This window comes from Symphodus melops (genome assembly GCF_947650265.1).
Source record: "Symphodus melops genome assembly, chromosome: 8".
Taxonomy (NCBI): Eukaryota; Metazoa; Chordata; class Actinopteri; order Labriformes; family Labridae; genus Symphodus; species Symphodus melops.
Window position 1 is genome coordinate 12,448,826 of NC_136698.1, and position 19,082 is coordinate 12,467,907.

A 19,082-nucleotide genomic window follows, 5' to 3' on the forward strand; every position below is an offset into this window, starting at 1 on the left:
AGGCAGCAGACGAGGCACACCTGACTTCAATCTCATCACCTCCTCCATAAAAGCCTGGCATGCACTCCACTACTCTGCCAGATAATTCCGTCGTGTTCGGTAGTGGCATGTTTGCGCTCAGCAAATCGTTTGTAGCCTGTAGTGGATTTTGTGCTTTTGTTTTTTGTGATATTGTGGACTGATCTTGTTTTTTTCTTATCTCTAGTTTTCGCTCTGTGCCTCCTGCTTGAGTTCAACTCGTCGGAGTTCCCTGTCTTCCTGATCTTCAAGCCAGCCAGCTCCCTGCTCTTTTTGTTTTTTCCCCGTTGGAACATTAAATATATTTTTTGTTAAAACTATTTCGGTTTTTGTCTCTCTGCATTTTGGGGTCCGCCAAATGTAAACCTAACAAGACACTTCCTACCTGGCCTGTTTCTTATCACAACCTGACATCTAGTCTAGTAGCCAACTCTTTAAACCAAACCATTTAGGTGATTAAGTATCAAGGCTCACTCAACCTATATAAAAGTGGGTGAGTGATTAACTGTTCAGAGCTTTAATCTCAACCTGTTTGAATTGGTGAGTGATTCACTTTGAAGGGCCACATCTTACACATGTTGGAATGTGCACCAACTTCTGCAAGCCCTCTTCACACAAACACCTTAATGTACTGAAAAGTCAGACAATTTTATTAACACACACAAACCTAGAATAAAACAAAATAACTGGTATATTAACGTAAGCAAACTCATTCAAATTGTGGATATAAAATCATTCCTTTGGACTGGGTGATGAAACCTAATCAGATTTATTCTACAACACTTTATTGCAGTGAACACATTGAGTATAAGCAGAAAGAGGCCTATTATTCTATCACTGTCAAAAATGGTACCCAGTTGTCTGTCATCTATAACAAATTCAACGGGTTTCCCGTGGATTAGGTTTCCTGCTGCACCAGTGTTTACATAAAAACACACCCTGCTACCATGTAGTTTTCCCGTACGCTCACTGTCTCAATGAAGTCTTGATTGAGACATTGTATTAGCAACATATCTTATTTCACCATGATTCAGTTAAAGCAAGAGCAGAGGCAGCCCTGTGCTTATGCATTTGGTTGTTGGCTTGGATCTAGTCTGTTTTATTGGGGTCCCTCCCTGGGGTAGCCTACATTAGCCAGGTTGATAGATGGAAGTGACTGTTGTTTACGTATCTCACGTTAAAGCCTGATTCCGCCCTTTCTCTTCCCCCTCCTGGTTAACTTGTTTTTCTTGTGAACATAGTTGTCTTGGCTGGTTGAGTTATTCCGCAGTATTTCCCTCGGGAACAATGATTATGGCAATGTGTATGGAGTCCGAGCAGCAGCAGAGGGTCTCTCCCATAGACTGTAAAAATAAGTCTCTCAGTCTATGGTCTCTCCTCGAGTCGGAGATATGCAGGCCGCCAGGGTCGCTGTTTCTGCTCGCAGTCACAAACTCCTAGAGAAGGCAAACTTTCAGGAATGCCAAAGAATGTATCCAGATATCCATTCCGATGGTTAAACAATACAGAGGAAAAAAAGAAAAAGAGACTGCTGCATATTGTAGTCTGGTAGTCACAGGGTTAATAGTAAAGGTAAACAAAGAGGCAGAGCTACTAGAGGATGAGCGAGGGAAAAAAAAGTCTGCTTCGTCTGTGAGCACTTAAAATAAAATATATAAATAACTGAAGAAAAAACATAATGAATGCTAAATAACGCTTAATGCTGGTCTGTGAGCCAGCTGGTCATTTCCATAAGCAGCGATCCGGAACCGGGCCTTTTCTGGCTCCATAGTTACACGCACTGATCTGTAAGTCGAAAATATGAGGAACTATTTTTGCATCATCAGAGGCTTCTTTTTTTCGGAAAAGAAAGGAGCTTTCCCGTCTCGCAGGAACATGAGGACGGGATGCTTAATCATTTAAAAGTACAACAAGGTTTCCAATTAAACAAATAGAGATAAGTGTACACTGCTGCTCAGCAAAACAGACTTCAGCATCATTATTACAAACCTATATATATTGTATGATAACAGCGTTTAAAAAAAAGTACATCCCTATTCATTACAAATTCCTTATCTATTTTTCAACCAAGTAAATAAATATGTCAAATGGATGAGTCAGTCTTTCATTACACTGAAACATAGTAAACTTACACTACCAGACAAAAGTTTGGACACAACAAATAGTTTCACAATAACGCAGTACACTACATCATAATATGACTACTGTAAGCTGTATCTAGGGTACATCTACTAACTAATTGTCCACATTTTAGAATAATACATATCAAAACAATAAAAATGAAACATTTAATTTCACTTTAAGCATAAATCCTCAGTCAAACATTTGACTGGTAGTGTAGGTTGTAATAATGTGAGTCCTGTCGATGGGGGAGACACTGACATACAGTAGCCATCTGTTGGGTCCAGCCAGGATGACAAAGTTCATGCTGTGTCCTTTGGAGAACCAGGACAAAAGACTCTTTATCCCAGCATGCCTTGCAGGTACTCCCAGAATGCTTTGCCACATCTAACACATAGGTGTGAAGTTTGGGAGGTATAAAACCGGCCATGCCCCATTGTTCAGCCTCTTTCATACGTCGTCTGGCGACGTCCGAGGATACAACTCTGCTTCCTGTTTCACAACACGAATCTCTTTGTTTAAAAGTGTTGGCGCGCAGCTAACCCGATGCCTTGAAGTATACCGACATCCTGAATTCCGAGCTTAGATCATCCATTTGAACTCATCTCTAAGAAGAGCGTCTTATTTCTCCCGTATTAAAACGGTATTGAGAGAGACTGTAAGGATTACGTCTCGTTTCGTCCTTTAAAGAAAGGACATCCACGGAGATCACCTCGCTCGACGGAGGACACTACGGCTCTGCTCAACCCCTTGGACGCGCCGCCATCACCATACAACTGCAGGAAGACGCTAAAGACCGTTCCGAGGACCTTTTCTTCCTTTCATCAACCGCGGACAAAACTGTTACAAGTGAGGCTTAGCTAGGTCTGGGCAGTTAGATATAGAGAGTGTGTTTAACAACCGAGTTATTATTGTGAAACTGTGATATTTGCTTGGTGTTTGACCACTGTGTCTTAGGTTTTATGAGAGTAAAACCTCTTTTGTTTCCTTTATTTGTGCCGCTACGTCCCGTGTGTTTCTCTGTGAACTCTCGCGTCATAACCGGGTAATAGACTCATTATCAGAAAGACTAGTGTGAACGCCGTCTGATACAAATCCGGCCACTGGCTTCTGGTAGTGAAGTTAACTATGCTCTGAGTTGTGCGTGAGTTCCAGGCTGAGATTGAGCTTTCGAGGTGCGCTCTTTTCTCTCTCTCGCTCTCTCCCTTTACGCACATACACACCTTTCGGCAGACGCACACGCATAGAGATCTGTGGCTTTCCAGACGCTGCAGAAACGTAGATCAGGTAGAGACAGAGTTTGACTCCGTCTCTAGACAATAGACCAGGTTAGGAGACCTGGGTTCTGTGTCCGCCGTCACGTGACCACGCGCCATTTTGCTCTCTCTCTCACTCACTCTCACAGAAACACACACGCGCACACGTGCCACACTTGTTTGTTTATGTTCGTCTCTGTAGTTTGGTTTATAATTGTTTGTTTGAGTTTCATTGATTAATTTGATGTTGCTTTGTTAAAAAAATTCTGTTATAATTTAAGGAGCAGTTGTTTGTGATTACTGTGTATTTGCATTGTGACTTAGGCTGGGTGAAAGGGCTTTGTGTTCGGATTTCACACCTTCAATTAAATACAGATTAATTATTGGTATTTAATTAAGTAATTTGAGACTGATATTTGTAATATTTTGGCTGTTCCCTGTTTACAGGGTGGTGCCCCAAGGTTTATTAAACTCAGTTTAATAATTTTTGATTTATTTTAATAATTAAGTAAACTTATTAAATTTAATTTGACTAAATGTTGCATCATTAAACCCCAACATAATGTTGCCGCCGTGGAAGGTCCCTACACGTCTTTTCTTTCCCTGATACCAGTTCTAGTTTGATTGCTTGGCCTTTGATCATTTTATTTCTCCTTAAACTGATAAAAATAAAAAGTAAAATAATCAGACATCAAACAGAATTCAGGTCTCTGCTGGAGGAAAGGCATAAAAGCAAAATAAAGTACATAAGAAACTCCAACACTGAGTTTCCTTGAGGATGATGTTCAAGCACATTTGAAAAATGTCTGTGATTCCTTTGTATTTCTCATTCATCACTTCTACATTCCAGTATAAAAAACACCAAACATAATAAAGCTCTTCGTCCAGCTCTGACTGATGAAGAAGGTGTCTACAGTGCTGATGCTGGAGAAGACTCCTGAACGGGAATTCCAACAGTTTCCACATGCATCATTGGCCTCTTGTCTTCCGCACCCTCCTGGTCCTGCAGCAAGGATGGTTACATTAGAAATGTATTACATAGTATGATGACATGAGGCAGTAATTAATACAAACACTGAATACACAGTATAAGAAATTAACATTGAAATATTCAAACTAATAAAAAATACACCATTAATACCTCAACAGGCTAAAAGTAAGAGGATGTAGGAATTGAATTTGCCCATAGTAACTAACTGATTTTTTGTTGTTGCTGAAACAAGGCTTCAAATGATATAAAAATGTATGAACTCAATGTGGAGTTCAACCTCTTTATTGTTGTGACACAAAAAAAGGAAAACTTTAAATAAGTTTCAGTGATTGGAAAATGTCACAAGAACAACTATGACTGTAGTCACAGAGGGAAGACATTAGAAAGAAAGGAAGATAGATTTACTTTACTGATCCCAAACTATGAAATTGTGGGAAAGGAAGGAAGATATTCATGGCTGCAAATATGAACCATTAAGCTAACGTGTATTCAAAGTTAAGGAGCACAGCAGCATGCAGCCAAGGTAAAATCCACCGTGCTTATATTTGGATGATAAATATACACCAAAAAAACACCAATATTTTCAAAAAGAACGTAAAGAACTTGCCTGAACATCAGTGTGTGCATGCTGTCTCTCTGCTGGCTCAGGTCTGGATGCTGCCGAGTCTTTGCTGGCTTCTTTATGAGCAGGTTTTTTTCTCGATTTCAAAAGTTTATTAGTTGAAAAAGACATATCTAATTCAAGGGATTTAGTTTCTAATTGAGTTTTATTATCAGAGATCTCCCTTGCACTGGCTCCTGCTAGCTCCTCCTGTGCCTCCTGCTGAGTTTCTGAATCCGACTCAGCAGAGAGATTTTGCGACGCCTCACGCAGCCCAGCGTCCGTCTCATCCCCACCGTGTGGCGGCCCTGCAGTGCATACAGTCTCCACCACCACCTTTGCTCGCTCTTCCCGGGGTCTGTTGGGCCTCCTCTGATGAACCTGGTTCCTGTATAATCTGACATCATCAGCTCTGTGCCTCAGGGCTTGTTGAGGCACGTCCCCTCCCGCTAAGTGGTCATCATCCTCGATCTCCTGGACGTGACGTCGTCGTTCGAGCTGTGGAGGAGGAGGATCTCTGCGATGGTTACGGAAAGGTGCAGTGATGCCATGCCGAAAGACTGCATTGACACTTCCATACATGAAGACCTGTGAAAGAGGCAAATAAATATAACTCTGTGGCCTAAATTCATATAATTGATCTTAATAATGACTCATCAAGGAGATTTACCACAATAGCGAGCACAATGGTGAGGAGAACTGGAATCTGCAGCGTGATGGGGAGATCTTTAAGGAGGGCTCGAAGAAAGTCACTGATGCCCTCGCCAATGTGCTTAAGAGGTTCTGTGATGAAGGTTGTGAAGGTAACTGCAATAGCCTAAATAGAAAGAACTGAATGAATTACAAACAACAGTAACATTTAATTTTTTTTTTAATATACTTTATTAATCCCGCGAGGGGAAATTCGGTTTTCACTCTGCATTTAATGGAGAGGTCTCAGAGTGAGGGGGCTGCCCACAGAGAGCGCCCCAGAGCAGTTTTGTTGGGGTTCGGTGCCTTGCTCAAGGGCACCTCGGCAGTGCTCAGGAAGTGGACTGGCACCTCTCCAGCTACCAGACCAATTTCCGGACTTGGTCCGTGCCGGGACTCGAACCGGCGACCCTCCGGTTCCCAACCCAAGTCCCTACAGACTGAGCTACTGCCGCCCCTAAGCAGGATAAAAAGCTGACGTGTCCTTGGAGATCCGTGCAGACGGTGGTGACTTGCTGTTCTTCAGTGTGCACACCTGTATGCAGTTAATGGAGCACTTTGTTAAGAAAAGTGCTAAACTAAAGGGGCTAGCTGTAACTTTGTCACATAATGAAATCATGTTTTATCGCCCATTAGTAAGAGAACGATTAACAGATGTTAAAAAGTAGACATTCACCATCTATCTGTGTTGCCCGTATAACTTTTTCTTTTTTGACAAACTCTGGTTCGATTTTTTGGGGATTCGGCAGAAAGTGACGGTCAATGTGCGTTCTCGGCTTCCTCCTCACTCAGCTCTACTTACAGTGGGCAACAGTTGTGCCTGACTGGATGGAGAATGAAACTAAAAGGAATCCGTTATTACAAACAAACAACCGGCCTCTGGCACAACACAGAACCCTTCTCAGACTCCAAAGCACAAGAACAAAAAAAAGGTTTCATCTGTAGAAGCCTCTCGAGCCAAACTAGACTCTGACTGGCGTAGGGCGATAACTAGAGTGAACACGGGAGAGCTTCGATGGGTTTTGGGGAACAAAAAACGACTCCGAGATGGCTTCACTTCTATTGAAACGGTAAGATCATTCTTTAGCCCATGTGAATTTAGCGGTCGATGTGACAGCAACAGGTTGCTGCTCCAGTTAACCTGGCAGCCTGCTGTGTCACTAGGCATGGTATTTTTGAAAGTTACATATAGCCCCTTTTAATAAAAGGTCATTATTATTCGAAATGATCTGAACACAATTTCTAAGCAATATTGTTCAAGAGGCGGAGGTCCTGCGTGTCACACTTCTGTACCTTCAGCCTGAGGGTAGGAGTGTGAACAGTCCACGGGCGGGGTCTTTGAGGATGGAGGCAGCTCTCCTATGGACTTACCACTCTCGGCAGGCGTCTGCACTCCATAGAAGTGGTGCTGCTGTTCCACCCGGTGATGCAGCTGGTCAAGATGCTCTCTATAATGCAGCGGTCGATGTTGATGAGGATCTTGGGGACGCGCCAAACTTCTTCAACGTCCTCAGAAGGTATAGCCGCTGTTGTGCCTTCTTGACGAGCTGTGTGGCGTTGAGTGTCTAAGTGAGGTCCTACCTGATGACCCTCAGGTATTTGAAGCTGCTCACCCGCTCCACCTCAACCTTTCTGATGAACAATGGCCGATGAGGTCTCCTCTCCTCTCTCATGTCCACTATTATCTCCTTCGTCTTGTCCGTGTTGAGGGTGAGGTCGTTGCCATCCAGTGATTTAAGCAGAAATGGGAAAACAGGGGGTGCAAAAAAAAAATACAGGGGGTGCAAATTTTTTTCAGTGTCACTCACGGCGGCGCGGCACGGCGGAGCGGAGGTTATGTGCTCCCTAACACACTGGTTTTGAAGAAAACTGAATAACTCTCTAAATTGTGCATTCTGTTCAATAAGATGCATTGTTACACATTTTAGTTTTCACATTTTAGTTTTCCCAAGCTTGATAATGTTGATTTACTGTACAGCCTGTCTGACACACCCCTTCATCATTTGACTCACTTGGTTCATGTTGTCTAACCCCTTTGTTGGCCCACTGCTTCTCTCTGCACTTTCTTTAAAAAACAAACAACAAACAAATAAATTCATAATATTACATGTGTCATCCAGTAATAATAGATCCCTAGACCTTGATAAGTCAATCATCTGTCAGCATATTCGAATGTGGCGCTGACCCGAAAAGGTGGAGCTAAACACTGCAGTCCGTTGATTGGTTGAAAAAATCGTCACTTCCCGTGTTACGTCGGTAAACAAAACTCCGCCGTGTTTAAAGCATTGACTGTAATACACAGCTGATTGTTTACGTGTGTATTTCTCCTCGCTGCACACAGCCTTCTCTGAAACAAAGCTTCATTGAGTTCTTGTAATAAACAGTCACATGCCAATGACAAAGTGGATGAACTACTGGATGTCTTCTTCGTTGGTTTTGTTTGTGTAGCGTTTTTCTCCTTTGTTGAATTTATTAGTTAGCGGTTAGCTGTCAGCAGTTAGCTGCTATCATATGACGCTATTTACATAGCGGCTATCATCATCTGGCTGACACGCCGTCTACCAAATAGGGCACAGGTGGCTGTAGAAACGTAAACGGGATCGGGTTTAAGCTTTTCAGTACCGGTATTCGGCAAACATATTCTTTGCCAGAATTAGAATGTAGCCTAATCAGATATTTAGCGCACCGTATAGAAACCTGTGTAGTAAGCACGTCTATTAAATGTAGATATTTGCACGGCCTAGGTCAAGCCGTGCAATAATTTCAAGGCTGTGTTTTTTTAAAATAGGCCGTGCAAAAAGCGGTTTCGCGGCAGGCTACCTAAATCTATGTTGCCATCACACCATGACGGCCACCTCCCTCCTGTAGGCCGCTTCATCTCCGCCAGTGATACGTCCTATCACTGAGGTGTCATCGGCAGACTTCAGGAGGACGTTGTCTTTGTGGGTGGCGACACAGTCGTGGGTGAATAGGGTGTAGAGGATGGGGCTGGCGACGCATCCCTGTGGGGTGCTTATGTTTGTAATAATGCTGGCTGAAGTTTAAGGTCTTTGATTTCCAGGTGCGACACAGGCACAGGCAGCAGCGATGGCACCTTTAGACCAGGTGAAATTGGCGGTTAATGAAGATGCTCACGCATGTACGTACGAGCACGCCAGCAAGAGCGAGCAACAGGTTGCTGGTACAGTTAACCAACCTCTGTTGGGCCGGTTGGCATTCTGCAGGGGGTCCAGGTTGTCTGGTATATTTCTCCGGATGTGGCCTAGCATCATTATCTCGAAACACTTTGTGATGATTGGAGTGAGTGCCACTGGCCTGTCGTCATTCAGGCAGTTGGGTGGGCTGCGCTCTTCTTGGGAAGTGGGACGATGGTTAAGGTCTTGAGGTATGAGGGAATGGTGAGCTGGCTGAGGGAAAGGTTGAAGATAAAGGTGAGAACATCAGCCAGCTCGTCAGCACATGCTCTGAGGGCCAGCGCAGGGACGTTGGGCTCAGGGCTCTGTGTACATGGTCTGAAGAGACAGGAGTTAGGTGTGTGTGTGTGTGTGTGTCTGGTCTCTCTGCTGTGGCTAGAGGTGAAAAAGCCGTTGAGATCATCCAGCAGGCTGTCTGTGGAACTGATTGGGTGCTGCAGGCCACATCTGCCCAGAGTCGGTAGTGGACTAGAAGCTGTCCAGCTCATCTCTGTACTGCCTCTAGGCCGTTGTGATGGCTTTCCTCAAGCTATACTTTCCAGCTTGCACTCAATCTCATTCCCAGATCTGAACGCAAGAGAGTGAGCACGCAGCGTGTGGCACACCTGGCTGTTAATCCAAGGCTTCTGGTTGGGGAGCTTCCTGATTTGCATGGTGGGCACAACGTTATCAACACAGGTGATGTTCCCAGTCACACATGTATGCTGACAGAAAAGTCCTCCAGAGTGGCAGAGTAGTATAACGAAATGTGACAGGCTAATCTGTTCTGCAAGAAGGCTATGGCTGGGTTGCACCAACATGGATTAATTTAATCCTGGTTTAGGGTTAATCTAGTGTTAATAAATCTAGGTTTAAACGGGTTTATAATTAATCACAGATGTGTTGCACATCTTAATTTTAACTCTGGATTAGTTAAAGCGATTTTCAATCAGTGTTCTCCTGAAAGCATTGCTAATTGGGTTTGCAGCATTCTGCATTTGAGCATCTTCCAGATCCTCATCTGGCAGCTCATCTCCTACTCTCTTCCCAAATTTGTATAGAACAGCTACTGCAACAATGATGGTCAAGGTAGTATCCACTTTTGTGCAGAGTCCCTTCTTTATACAGGGAAATCTCTGCTTCAATATCCCAAAAACTCTTTCTATTACTCTTGTTCGAATGTGGGAGTAGTTGTAGTTTTTCTCTGCCTGGGTCTGAGGGTTTAAAAGAGGAGTCATCAGGTAGGTGCGACATGCATAGCCAATGCCGCCCACTAGGTCTCCATTGGTGTCCTGTCCTTCAAACAGTGCACACATATGGCTGTTGTCAAAGATTCGGCTGTCATGTGTGGACATGTCCGGTCATCACACACAACTAGGACATTACCCTTTTGATTAACTGTAACCCTTTCGATTACAGTTCCCCATTTTCACCAACTGGGTTCACAATAGGAATGTGGGTGCAGTCAATAGACCCAATTACTCCCGGAAAACCTGCTCTCCTTTCGAATCCAGCTGTTGTCTTTCTCCGTTGTTCAAAACGTATATACTGACCCTATAAATTCACAATTGCCTTTGAAACTCTGCTGACAATTCTACAGACTGTGGACTCCAAAGAGATCTCAGTCTCTTGAATTTCCCTCGGGATCAATAAAGTATCTATCTATCTATCTATCTATCTATCTATCAGTCAACCATCTGAAAACAGCCTGTAGCATAAAATTGCAAAGCTATTAAAAGCTGCAGAAAAGATGGCACAGCAAAGTTCCTCTCATTTCCATGCTTGGTAGCTGATCCAACCTTCTCATGGAGGTAAATGACAGATTCTTTTGTGAATCAATACCGCTGTGAAAACTCACTATTGCAATAAAATTCAATTGGGTTTAACCTATCTCTAATTTTCCTGCGAGGAACTCTTTCCTCTAACCCCATCCAGTGAAGTTATGCAGACCATGTTGTCAAGGTAACTGAGATGAAGCTAGCATAAACGTCCTCCAGGGTTGGTTTAAATATAACTACTAAACCAGATTTAGACTAGGTTTAAAACAACTAAGTTTAAACTAGGTTTAAAGTTTGGTGCAACACATTTAACACTTAAACCTTGATTTAATCCAGTTTAAGAGTTAATCCATGTTGGTGAAACCCAGCCGATGACTCTCATCCTGACCTTGTGAGCCTATGTGTGCTCTAACTCAGGGGAGAAAGAGAATTCTACTACAATTCAAATGTTACAAGTAATAATTAAAACCGCAAGCGGTGATGAAGGGACCGAAGCACCCCACGCATGTCGGCGCGTGTCGCGACCGCGAGAGTGCGACGGCGGGAGTGCAGCCGCGACAAGTGGCCAAGCAGCAGGCCTTACAGTCATTGAAGGTTAAAAAATTGGAGTGCGCCGAGACATCAAAGTTTGATGGTACGCCGTGGCCACGCCCTTTGACGAAATAACGTGCAGAGCACAACGAGAGATCTTCAACATGTCCAGAACACACTGACACTGAGTTTACGATGATCGGATAAACGCTGTTGTAGGAGTTCGATCAAATAGCTAACCTGTGATAAAGGAATTTCAGCCATTTTTCTTGCATTAAAAAAAATATGGCGGACTTCCTGTTCGGTTATGACTATGGGCATAAGAGGCTTTTATGTAGCTCCTGACATGCCCAATGAGCATAAAAAATGTCATGCACGTAGGCCAAAAGAAACTCTATGGGGAGGCCTTGTTGAAAATTTCAAGGGGGCGCCACTGAGTCATTTAACCACGCCCACTTTTCATGCCAAGATGTCTAGTTTTATTTTTCCACTGGGACCATGTGTGTGATGTTTGATGAATGTATGACTATATTAAGGCCCGTTACAAACTACTTCCTGTTTGTGACGAACAACGTGTCCGTATGACCACGCCCTTTGAGGAAATAACGTGCAGAGCACAACGAGAGATCTTCAACATGTCGAGAACACACTGACATTCTCATTGTGTCAATCGGATAAACGCTTTTGGAGGAGTTCGTTCACATAGCTAACCTGTGAAACGCGAATTTTCGCCATTAAAAAAAAATATGGCGGACTTCCTGTTTAGTATTGACTATGGGTGTAAGAGGATTTATTGTAGTTACTGACATTATGAATGTACAAAAAAATTGTCATGCATGTCAAAGAAAAAAACCTCTATGGGGAGGCCTTTCAGAAAGGTAAAATAGGGGTGCGCCGAGACATCAATGTTTGATGGTACGCCATGGCCACGCCCTTAAACGAAATAACATGCGGAGCACAACGAGAGATCTTCAACATGTCTAGAACACACTGACACTGAGTTTACGATGATCGGATAAACGCTGTTGTAGGAGTTCGTTCAAATAGCTAACCTGTGAAACGTGAATCTCGGCCATTTTTGTTGCATTCAAAAAAATATGGCGGACTTCCTGATTGGTTATGACTATAGGTGTCAGAGGATTTTATGTAGGACCGGACATGCCCAATGAGCATAAAAAAATTCATGCTCGCAGGACCATAAAACCTCAATGGGGAGGGCTTTTTGAAAATTTAAAGGGGGCGCCACTGAGTCATTTAGCCACGCCCACTTTTTATGCCAGCATGTCTAGCTTTATTTTTCCACTGGGATCATGTGTGTGATGTTTGATGAATGTATGACTATATTAAGGCCCGAAACAAACTATTTCCTGTTTGTGACGAACAACGCATCCGTAAGACCACGCCCTTTGACGAAATAACGTGCGGAGCACAACGAGAGATCTTCAACATGTCAAGAACAAGCAGATACTTAATTTGCGTCCATCGGATAAACGCTTTTGGAGGAGTTCGTTCAAATAGCTAACCTGTGAAACGCTAGTTTTCGCCACTGAAAAAAAATATGGCGGACTTCCTGTTTGGCTTTCACTATGGGCGTAAGAGGATTTTATGTGAGATCTCGCATGCTGAATGTGTATAAAAATTTTCATGCACGTACGATGAAAAAACGTCAATGGGGAGGCCCTTTTGAAAATTTGGAGGGGGCGCCACTGAGTCATCTTGGGAAAAAAATTTACGAAATGACGAGAATATCAAATTTTTCACCAGACCCGATGATGTTGGAGATTTTGATGAGTTTTCATTCACGTTCAAGCCGTCAAAAATGGCTCCAAAGAGGCGGAAGAAAGAAAAAAAAAAAAAAGAAAAATAATCATTTGAAGAACAATAGGGTCCTTCGCACTGGTCAGTGCTTCGGTCCCTAATTATGTTGCCAAGTTTCCTATGTACAACAATATGTAAACACACAGGTACCACCATGGTCACCAACCTTAGTTGGGGGGACCAACAGCAAGGGGTTAACCACCAGAACTTCATGGTATTTCTTACAAGGATCATCCTGAAGAGTCCAAGTGCTTCTGTACCACTCTGAAGGAAAACAGAGAGAAGTCAAAAGAAGGTAGCTATGAAGGCAACACACCAGAGTACTGCAGACTTTCTTCAAAGCTCCAGTATCACTGTCAATAGAAACCAAGTCAACTAACTACAAAAATATATATAATATAAATATATAAAATAAAAACATTGATCATTTTCACACTCAAACTTACCTTTTAAGCTATCACGCCAGTCAATACTCCTCATTCCAGAGCATTTCTCATAGTCCCCGTTTGCCTTTCTTAAGTTATTTTGATGTTTGGCAAATTCAATCTAAAAGACATGATGAGATTCGATTTTAATAATTCATAAACGGCACAAAACAACAACAAAACAAGTTTAATGACACTTCAAAAGTTTTGTTTTTACCTTGTATAAGTACAACCAATTCCAGAAAATACTGACGATGAAGCTCACTATGAGAATTCTGTGGAGCTGCATGAACCAGGACACCGTCGACCACAGCTGAGTGGATATGATGCAGATTAAGACCAGAACAAAGACCCCCATCTGGAAAACAGAGAGGGAAAAGAGTGCAACTTGACTGGTTGAACTAGACTGAAGCAAATATTAATTACCAAAAGTAATTGAAGAAGTCATTATGAGACAAGCTGCCTCGGGCAGTTGGATTGTAGCGTAGTAGAAGTAGTAGTTTCATTTTTTGATGTCTCATTCCTGCAAATTATCAAGTTGATTAAAGACTTGTTAACATGCAAAAAGGGCATACATTCTACTTTTCTTCACTCTCTACAACTCTGTCTGACCACAACACAATCTTAACAGCTGGCATTATTTATTGTTATTGTTGATCATCTATTGATAATCACAAGGAAAAATACAAATACTGAATGTTCCTAAAGGAGCCTTCCCAATGGATTAATTAAGTTCCTATCTATCTATCTTTTAAATTCAGACTTCAGAGAAATATACTTCAGATTAAACTTCAGTTTTGGTCCGATTCTGAACATTGTCTATTGTTTGTGTGGAGCACATGTCTGAAGTGTCTTTAAGGCTCATGTTCAAAGACATGAGATAAACTATGAGCAGTGTTGGGCACGTTACTAAAATTGAGTAACTTGTTACAGTACAACGGTCTTTCTACCAGGATGCTGCTGTGCTGGCGTTAGTGTAATCTCGCCTGCCTGTTGAAAGCTGTTTCACACAAAGTATGAGGGCTAATGTCAGCAACTGTGAGGGTGATTTTAAAACAATGAAAGTAACTAATTTGTTACTAGTTCCCACAAATAGAAGTGGCCTTAAAGAAACACGTTACTTTGGAACGCGTTAGTCCTAACACTGGCTATGAGGTTACCTTTAATAATGTGTCAAGCTCCACGCCAAAGGTGTCTTCAAAGCGCCACTTCCAGGCCTCGTAGTCATGTGGTCTGAGATCCACCAGTATCTGACTGATTGCATTGTCCAGAGCTCCTGTCCTCCAACTGTCTTCACCCTCCAGCAGTGTCTGAATCTCTGAAATGGCTTGTGAGGACAGTTTGATTGTGGCATCATAAATGGCGTCTGCAGAATTACTGGGCTGGGGAGAAAAAGGGACATGTGTGTTTCATTAGCAAGAAACCATTTTTAACTGTATTGTGCACTTGTGAAATGTGATGCTTTTGTTCTTTAATGTTGTGCTAATAGAAATTATACAGGTTGTCATGTTTGCTACATGAGTATTTCAAAGCCACCTATCATGGCATTGCACATGTAAAATGATAACGTACCAATTCAACTATTTGGATTTCTTTCAGCAGCCTGCTTAAGAATCGCTTGAACACTGGATTACATGTGGGCTGCTGTGAGAGGAGTGTGATTTTCTTTTGCAGTTGTTCAACCTGAAAAAAAAAAGTAAACATTTTTGTAATGCTTGTTTTATTGCATAAAGCTAGGTTTTGCCATTTGTACGTACAGCACTTTGTCACAGCTACGGCTGTTTAAAGTGCTTTATAAATAAAGTTGAGTTGAGTTTCATGGAACATTATGTTGAGTGCACATTTAAACACAGGATCTGAGGCAGATGACCTTCACAAGCTGAAAAGATATGTAATGAAGAAAAGATGGTTGCTCAAATGGAAAGTATCTGTGCAAGTACGTGAATCACTGCTCGACACTGGAGAGTGATAAAAAACTGTTACCATCCATATAGCACACTCTGCTGGTGAAAGACACATGCTACTGTGATGCAATAAAACACTTGCTGACGTGTGAATAAATCTAGCAATATCTGCAATAAAATGTTATAAATAAACCAATAAAATGTATTGGGGGTGCTTGAGGGGTGCTATGGCTCTTCTTGGGACCCCCCTTGGTCAGTGGATATAATACCAGTGGTTCATTTTCATTGTAAGTAACCTCAAAGCTGACAGTAGTTGTGCAAAAATCTTCAATGGTTATCTAATAAATCGGGCAATGAAAATAATGGGAAAGCTACACTCGTAAGCAAAACTAACACGTTAAATCCCAAAACAACCAACCTGTCTCTGCAGCTCTGCCACTTTAGTGTCACATGTTATCTGCTCGGCTTGTCCTGATTTGTGGTTGTACTCTCTTCTTTTGGTGGGCACAAAGGGATAGTTTGATGGCTGGAAAATATGCGTGTACTTATTAGTCACAGCAGAAACATCCAACAGAACAAGAAGATATTCTGGGAAATGACAGAGGGTGCGTTACCTTAACCCCGTGAAAACGTCACAGGGTTAAGGAAAGGTGTTAGGAGACTTCATAAAAGGACTTAGTGAAAGGCGATTGCGTTGTTTTTATAATCCGAATATAAACACCTATAGTATTTCCACCGATGGTAATGATAATGTGACAGCGGCGGAGGTTGACGAGGGTGTGTTGTGGTGAAAACTTCCATTTTTAGAAAATTGACTGCAAATAACTAATCTAAAAATGTTTCCATTGTGCCTTCTTACCGGTGAAATAATCCTAACAACCACGAGGTGTGAATATAAATATAAAGTAGATTATATAAAACACCAGGATATTTCACTTTGATCATTTTGTGACATCAGCATCACGTTCAGAGTTCATCTCTGGATTTAAGATAGTTTAAAGTTTTTTAAGGCAAATTATTGCAGCTCTAACTTCCATGATCTGTGTCCCTTTTTTTTATTAACAAAGTTTTATATCACAATTTTACTCTATCAACATCAAATAACAGCAAACATCTCCACAAACAGGAAACGAGAATGTATAAAAGCAAAGTTCACCTTCTTCACACACAATAAAAATAGGTAAAATAAATACAACAGAAACTAATAATAAATCAAATAAATATAAAAGCCAGTTGCAAATTGTCTCCACCATAGATATATAGGTCTCCACATTTCTCCTCCAACACATCGTTAGTTTCCGTGAACGCTCGGATATGGGTCGGTGTGCGCTTTAAAAGTTGCGGCCGCAATGAATTGTGGGGCGTTTTCAATGGGTGGAGGAATTAAAAACCAGATAGAGTAGTATGTTGTGTTGATTCCTTATCCGCCCTCCATAGTATCCAAAATATGAAATCTGATGGAGAAGAGTTAATGTTAGAAATTCATCAAAGTTTGTTTAGACTACATAAACTTCTTATACTGCAGATGTGAGATTCTGTTGGGTACATGTACATGTAGGAGTTACAGGAAATGAAAAAGCAGATAAAATAGCTGAAATTTCTACTAAAATCTGAAAATTTATAGATTTTTGGTTTTGGTTGCCTTTTGGTAAAGGTGAAATTAAGGCATTGATCAAAAAAGAAATGGCAAGTCAGATGGGACAGGAATAAAAATGGGAGGAAATATTACAATTTACAGAAATCTAAAAATGCACATGGTGTAAATAGGAAAAATAGAAGAGAGGAGACAATTTTAACTAAAATTAGGTTTGATCAAACAGGGTTGAATAAAACAATGTTTTTGTTAAGTAAAAGAGAAACAGATGAATGTGAGGAATGTGGAGTGAAAGATATAAATTCTTGAAAGATATAAAGATATAGTATAGGATTTAGCTCATTATTTATTTAATTCATTTATTTTATATTAAATAGTGAAGTATAAGGACAAGCTACATACTCCGGTACAGTAGGTGGCGGTATACACATCTTTAAGAAATGTTTGTGACCCGCCATTAAACTAAAAGAAGAAGAATTGTGTTACTGTCTTATCTTTTGTGGTAACAGATGGCCCAGTGTTTCCTGTGCTAAAAGGGGTTATAAAGGAAGTATTCCTTAACTTTTAGAGAATTTGAACCGTTCTTACTGCCACTTAACTAATCCCTGGGTTAAGAAAAAAAGACTAGTGATAGTAGATGAGAGGGACAATTCGAACACACCCCGAGTGTTTGAGATTTGACACGAGCCTACCTCTTCAGACTTCCGCATGGTTTTGGTGCTTGCGTCGTAGTTCAGCATATCATACGGGTCTATCCAGTCGTCTTCCACATGCTGTCCGTTGTTAGACAGTATCAGGCTGCAGAGCAGGATCACGGGGAGCATCCTGACACAAACTTAGCTGTACCCTTCAGTAATATTTATAGTTAGATAGCAGGCGTGATGGTATAATACGAGCAGGAAATATGTTGTTTTTTTCAATTATAGATGAAAGATTAAACTTATTTCAGACCCACCGACTCAATGTAAATAATTAGGATTTCCAGAAAGCTCCAAAAACAACTCTCAGCAAGGCAGACCAACAGGGCGCATATTTGCGACACGAAAACAAACGTAATGACGTATAACGTGAAGGACCAAACTGCACAGTCTATGGTACCGCCGTCGTCACACAAGAAATTGTTTGCCTTCAAAGTAAAAGAAGGCTTTGAATCGTGTTAGTTGCGCTTTTTTTTTTTATTGAGGACGAGCTTTTTTTCTGTCAACGTACTGCCTATTGTTGGCTTATTATTTGTTTTGTTTTTGGTAGAGATTGTGCTGGTGTGGTATTTGTGGCTAAAAAGGTTTAAACTTTTTAATAGGTAAATATTTAACGTTGTTCAAGCCCTTCGGTGATATTCACTAGATCAGTTCAGACCGTAGATGTATACTGCTCATAAAAATAAAGGGAACACTTTAACAACACAATGTAATTCCAAGTCAATCACACTAATGTGAAATCAAACTATCCACTTAGGAATCAACACTGATTGACAATCAATTTCACATGCTGTTGTGCAAATGGAACAGACAACAGGTGGAAATTATTGGCTATTAGCGAGACACCCCCAATAAAGGAGTGGTTCTGTAGGTGGTGACCCCAAACCAATTCTCAGTTCTGATGCTTTCTGGTTGATGTTTTTGGTCACTTGAATGTTAGCGGTGCGTTCACTATCGTGGTAACATAAGACGCAGTAAACAACCGACACAAAAAGTGTCAGACGTCTGCCCCCACAGCATCTGACATCAACCCCCTGATGTCTGCTGCTCAGAATTTGTTTTTTTTATATAGTATTGCTATTTTTTTGTATTTTAATTGTCATGTTTATTGTTATTCTTGTGCTTTTTTTTATTTATTTAATGCACTGCAGGTTTGCACTGGGGGTTGAGGGGATTGCAATTTTATCTGTGCTGTATGTTTAACATGGAGCATATTTGACAATAAAGCCTATACCTATCTAAAAAGAAGCTCAGGTAGTGCAGCTCATCCAGGATAGCACATCAATGTGAGCTGTGGCAGGAAGGTTTGCTGTGTCTGTCAGCGTAGTGTCCAGAGCAGGGGTAGCCAACCCTGGTCCTCGAGGGCTACGATCCTGCATGTTTTAGATGTCTCCCTCTTCCAACACACCTGATTCAAATGATTATCTCATCATCAAGTTCTGCAAAAGCCTGACAACAATCCTGATCATTTGAATCAGGTGTGT

At 41.5% G+C, this 19,082-nt stretch overlaps 1 protein-coding gene and 1 long non-coding RNA gene across 4 annotated transcripts; both read right to left on the reverse strand.

The window, feature by feature from the left end:
- Positions 1 to 647: 647 nt before the first annotated feature.
- Positions 648 to 18,009, reverse strand: LOC306828033 (chloride channel CLIC-like protein 1). 3 transcript variants are annotated; one of them, XM_079350223.1, is made up of 11 exons: positions 17,856 to 18,009; positions 17,593 to 17,740; positions 15,725 to 15,832; positions 14,975 to 15,085; positions 14,563 to 14,784; positions 13,620 to 13,760; positions 13,424 to 13,523; positions 13,144 to 13,241; positions 5,658 to 5,804; positions 4,994 to 5,575; positions 648 to 4,398 (listed from the first exon to the last, which is right to left on the reverse strand). In XM_079350223.1, the coding sequence occupies exons 2-11, from the start codon at positions 17,722 to 17,724 to the stop codon at positions 4,306 to 4,308; spliced, it is 1,734 nt and encodes a 577-aa protein (XP_079206349.1). In that variant the 5' UTR covers positions 17,725 to 17,740; positions 17,856 to 18,009; the 3' UTR covers positions 648 to 4,305. The 3 variants fall into 3 exon arrangements, with proteins under 3 accessions (XP_079206349.1, XP_079206348.1, XP_079206347.1); XM_079350222.1 differs by having other exon boundaries at positions 17,593 to 17,747; positions 17,856 to 18,008; XM_079350221.1 differs by having other exon boundaries at positions 17,852 to 18,008.
- LOC306828035 lies at positions 5,965 to 11,869 on the reverse strand. Its single transcript, XR_013779693.1, has 2 exons — positions 9,317 to 11,869; positions 5,965 to 9,286 (listed from the first exon to the last, which is right to left on the reverse strand). It is a non-coding gene; the product is annotated as an uncharacterized lncRNA (long non-coding RNA).
- Positions 18,010 to 19,082: the final 1,073 nt, after the last annotated feature.

Excerpts from the sequence above, each read along its gene's own strand:
- LOC306828033 (XM_079350223.1), bottom strand. The coding sequence starts at position 17,724 with ATGCTCCCCGTGATCCTGCTCTGCAGCCTGATACTGTCTAACAACGGA. Across the intron at positions 15,833-17,592 it reads CCATGCGGAAGTCTGAAGAG|CCATCAAACTATCCCTTTGT; the intron begins GTAGGCTCGTGT and ends CATATTTTCCAG. Across the intron at positions 14,785-14,974 it reads AAATCCAAATAGTTGAATTG|CCCAGTAATTCTGCAGACGC; the intron begins GTACGTTATCAT and ends TTTTCTCCCCAG.